This window comes from Ammodytes marinus (genome assembly GCF_949987685.1).
Source record: "Ammodytes marinus genome assembly, chromosome: 15".
NCBI lineage: Eukaryota > Metazoa > Chordata > Actinopteri > Uranoscopiformes > Ammodytidae > Ammodytes > Ammodytes marinus.
Window position 1 is genome coordinate 306800 of NC_137219.1, and position 4734 is coordinate 311533.

The 4734-nt window shown below is 39.3% G+C and overlaps 2 protein-coding genes across 2 annotated transcripts in view; both read right to left on the minus strand.

The window, feature by feature from the left end:
* The window catches only part of kiaa0586 (KIAA0586 ortholog), a gene marked incomplete at its 5' end in the record, with an annotated part of 46518 nt that overhangs the window by 26978 nt on the left and 14806 nt on the right, over window positions 1-4734 (minus strand). The gene's annotated exons all lie outside the window — the stretch shown is intronic.
* Window positions 2247-4734, minus strand: part of irf2bpl (interferon regulatory factor 2 binding protein-like) — a gene marked incomplete at both ends in the record, with an annotated part of 4026 nt that continues 1538 nt past the window's right edge. The window contains 2 exons of the mRNA XM_080042882.1: window positions 2247-2646; window positions 2776-2916. Of these exons, the coding sequence (XP_079899008.1) occupies window positions 2247-2646; window positions 2776-2916 (541 nt within the window). The remainder of the gene's footprint in view (window positions 2647-2775; window positions 2917-4734) is intronic.

A 4734-nucleotide genomic window follows, 5' to 3' on the forward strand; every position in this document is an offset into this window, starting at 1 on the left:
ATTTCATTTGTACAGAAGGTCTGGAATCGCTCAATTGACAAACGTTGACTCACTTGAAGGCAGGTGTCTGTTGAAGTTTAAAACTATTGGATCTGCCCAGTGCCACTCTGGATCTGCCAACCAATCGCATAACGTTTGGTCGTGACGTATGTCATGCGCCGGCTTCTGACTACAACTGAAACTGGCGCACGACCTCAACGTCATTGTTCTGAGCCACTCCCTCTGTTCACTGATTGGACCGGCAGAAATCTGGACGGAGAAAACCCGCGAATATACCGCAGACCCAGACTGACTACTGAAGGGAAATGAAAATTGAGCGGAAGTAGGAATGCGGGCGATGCCAGGCTAAAGTTAAAGGTGCAGTGTGTAGAATGTATTGCCATTTTCCAGAACAGAATTTGAAAAGTTAAAAAAAATTATTTTATTTCCTTTAGAATGAGCCTTTTATATCTACATAGGAGCGGGGCGCTGAGGCCGCCATGTTGCACCGCCATGTTTCTACAGTAGCCCAGAACAGACAAACTTAACGGCCTTACACGTTTTTATATATATATAGTGGGCGTCCTGGAGAAATGCACCTGTTGGAAGACCAAGAAGAAGAAGTACTATAGAATAAATAACTAAATACATCTTCACCTCATCACTTGATATTGTGGAAAGACTTGAGGCAGTGGTGGATGATGCCATCTTTAGTAACTAGCTTCTTGTCCTTGAAGGCCACCGTAGCTTCTGCAAATTCTCCTCTAAGGGAAGGGGTTAGCAAGGGAGCGTTGACATCTAGAACTTTCACCACTAAATGCCGCTAAACATTCTGATAGTACACACTGAACCTTTAACATACAGCCCAACTTGATTCGTCCTGTGAACATTTAGCAAGCAGCCATATTGTATTTATCTTTTATATCAAATATTCACTTTGGAAAACCTATGAAAGAATGCTATTTTTATATAGTTTTTCTTAATGCCTTTGTCATGGGTACGCTCACCCAGGAGCTGCCAGTTCAATACACCTTCATATCTCCACCTTGACGTCACCAGCCATGAAAGTGTTAATCTCGTTGAATAATTCTATCATCATAAATCCAAACTAAATTATTTTGAGGAACCTGGAACCAAACGTAAGACTAGAATATATTTTAAGATGGGGCGCCCTTAGCTCAGTTAGTAGGGCGTCCCCCCCATGGGCCTCGGCCAGCAGCGGACCCGGGTTCGATTCCAGCCCGCGGTCATTCTCTGCATGTCACTCCCCTCTCTGCCCCATTTCAACTCTGTCTCTACACTATCAATAAAGCATAAAAATGCCAAAAAAATATCTTAAAAAAATAAAAAAAGAATATATCTTAAGAAAATGTTACGTTCTTTGACACACACAAAGTTCCTCGTAGCCATTCTAAGCGTCCCTCTACTTCTTAACACACTACCGCTTTTGTCCAAAGGGGGCCGCTAGAATTAACACAACATTTTTATTTAAATCGAAAGTTCCTTGTGGAGACCATAAAACACTCTTTCTGCCTTTTCTCAGGCGAGGATGAACCGATTTCTAACATTTTTGCACACTCAATAAACCTTCATATTTCCACCGGTGAAATAGCTCTTTAAAGAGGACCTATGATACTTTTTGAAGCACAAAGCTGAGTGTTGTGAGAGACTGCTGTGCTCGCTAAGGTAAGAGGAAGAGTGTCCCAAAAATCTACATGGTTTTTTGTGATGTGATTCGTGTCAGGTTGCTCTATAGCAGTTTTTAACAAGAAATTAAGACCAGAAAAGTAGTATAATAGGAGATCTTTAAGCATCACTCTCTTATGTCAGAGAAGTGAACATTTTCAATATATCTTAGTAAATATTCCCTTCTCTGACACACAAAGTTCCTGATAGCCATTCTACGCGTCCCTTTTCCTTCTTAACTTTGACATCTCCAGCCAGAATGGTATTAATCTGGAAGAAACACTACCGCTTTTGTCCAAAGGGGGCGCTAGAATTAACACAACATTTTAAATTAAATCGAAAGTTCCTTGTAGAGACCATAAAACACTCTTTCTGCCTTTTCTCAGGCTAGGATGAACCGATTTCTAAACATTTTGAACATTTAATAAACCTTCATATTTCCACCCGTGATATACCCATTTTACATAAAATTATTTTGAGTAACTTGGAACCAAACATAAGTCAAAATGTTAATTTCTCTGACACACACACACAAAGTTCCTCGTAGGCATTTTAAATCAAAAGTTCCTGGTAGCCATTTTTTACGCGTCCCTCTCCTTCTTAACCTTGACATCTCCCGCCAGTATCGTGTTAATCTCTCCCTGCATGAAAGCCCAGGGCACGTTGGACCCTATCAAAGGGCACTTATCCCCACTGGGGCAGTACACCTCGCCCGTCACCCCCTGCGCCCTTATGCTATGTCTGGAGCACGGGAAACAGAACTTATGCACGGCCACCGACGGACACTGGACGAAGTGAGTGTCTTCTAGCCGCTCGTGACAGATCGTACAGGACAACGGGCCGCTGTGGGCTGTGGGGGGGGAGTCCGGAACGTCTGACGGAATGTCTGATGACGGAATGTTGTTCTGGTCAGCTGACTGGTGTGATGTCACTGACTGTCCCACGATGAGGTCGCCGTTGTTTCGAGACTGCTGTGGCGAACTGCTGGAGTGGACCGTGTCAATGTCTTTGTTATTGTTAATGGGTGAGTGTGTGTTTGAGTGTGAGTGTGTGTGTGTGTGTGAGTGTGAGTTTGTGTGTGTTGTGGTGTCGGCTGTTGCTACGGGCGACTGTCGGTTCTGAGGAGGGGGCGTGGCCAGACCATAATGACCCGGGTAGGAGCCGGTGGTCGCCATGGAGATCCTGAGAGCGTCGGTTTGGTTCTGCAGCCATCTCTGTTGTTCTTCAGCCTCAGATGAGTTGGAGCACAGGCTGGAAGAGAGATGGAGGGTTAGTGATTTTATTTTATATATTATATATTTTATATTTTAAAAGAACACAAAAAAAAGTGAAAAAGTGAACACAAACAAAAGGCAAAATAAAGTAAACAGCGAACATGGCGTACTCTACTTTACAGGTTTCTAAGGACATTGTTTATACTAATATAGTATTGGTTATTAACAAGCAAAGAAAGGCTGGAAGAGAGATGGAGGAGTATTGGTTTAATGATGATGTTTGGGTTACGGACGAAATTTGAAATCTGAACAAATAGTTTTTTTTTTGATGGTCAATAAAATATTGATTATTGATTAATATTTATTTATGTGAGAAAAAAAACATGCTGGTGATTTCATACATTGCCCTATCTGTAAAATGGAAGGGTGAAAATATGGAGAATTATTGAATTTTAAATCTTTTTTTCAAAGTTCGAAATGTACTCGAAATCTGAACACAAACTGAAAAAGTGAAGACACAAATGTGTTCGGACAATTTATATTTTAGAGGAGTTGGAACACAGGCTGGAAAATAAATAAATATTGTTCATTACATTGCACATTTAAATTTAATTTATCTACTTTTTACTTTCTATTCTATTATATATTATATACTGTATTATTTTGTACCCTTTTGCACTATTTAGTATTTAGAATTAGAAGAGAGATGGAGGGTTATTGGATTTTTTTTTCAAGGTTCGAAATGTGCCTAACATCTGGACACATTATAGGAAAATGCTCTCTCTCTCTCTCTCTGTCTCTCTCTCTCTCTGACTGACTAAAGATAACACTAATTTAAAAAAAAAAATTTAACAAACATAAAGGCTGCAAGAGAGATGGAGGGTTATCGGTTTAATGATGATGTTTACAAGGGTCGAAATGAGATTGAAATTTGACCGTCAATAAAATATTGTCTATTTATAGTCTAGCTTTGGCTGAATGTTTTCCAGAACTGTATGTGAGGGAAAAAACATAGCTTTTGATTTTCCATTTTACAGATAGGGCAATGCCCCGTCTGTAAAATGGAAGGGTGTTCAGATAACGTACATTAAATTGAAAGGATGGATTTAAACATTTTTTTCAAAGATTTATTATTATTATTTATAATTTTTAAATACCGTATTTTTAGATTTTTTTTTATAAGAACACAAACACACAAGTGAAGAAGAGAACACACAAACACAAGACAAAATAAAACAAACAACTAACATGGCGTACTCTACTTTACAGGTTTCTAACATGGCGTACTCTACTTTACAGGTTTCTAAGGACATTGTTTAAACTAAAGGTAAATGTTAAGATGAAAATAAAGTCAACACATCATGTTTTTTTTCAATACTCTAATGCTGACTTAGCGATTCTATTGACGATAACAATTATCTCAAATGAACTAAATCGTGTGTTTTTCAAGGTTTTTAAATGTGACTGGCTGAGTGAAATACTGCCTCGTTTACCCACGATTATGTCAATAACTTCATGTTGACTTGATATTGACAATTATAATTAAAAAAATTAAAGGTGTAGTCAGTGATTCAGGAGAACGCTTGTTGTCAAAATCAGTGAATATCTCCTCATGATCCACTACCTGTCTGTACTGTGTGTGAGCTGAAAATAAATCCAGAGTTAATACACAGCCTAGGCTCTGTAAACTGGTATGTAAACAAAGGGCACACCATAGCTAGCAGCATACCAGTTTACAGAGCCTAGGCTGCGCATTGACACTAGATTTATTTTCAGCACAAACACAGTATGGACAGGTAGCGGATCATGAGGAGATATTCACTGATTTTGACAAAACGCGTTCTCCAGAATCACT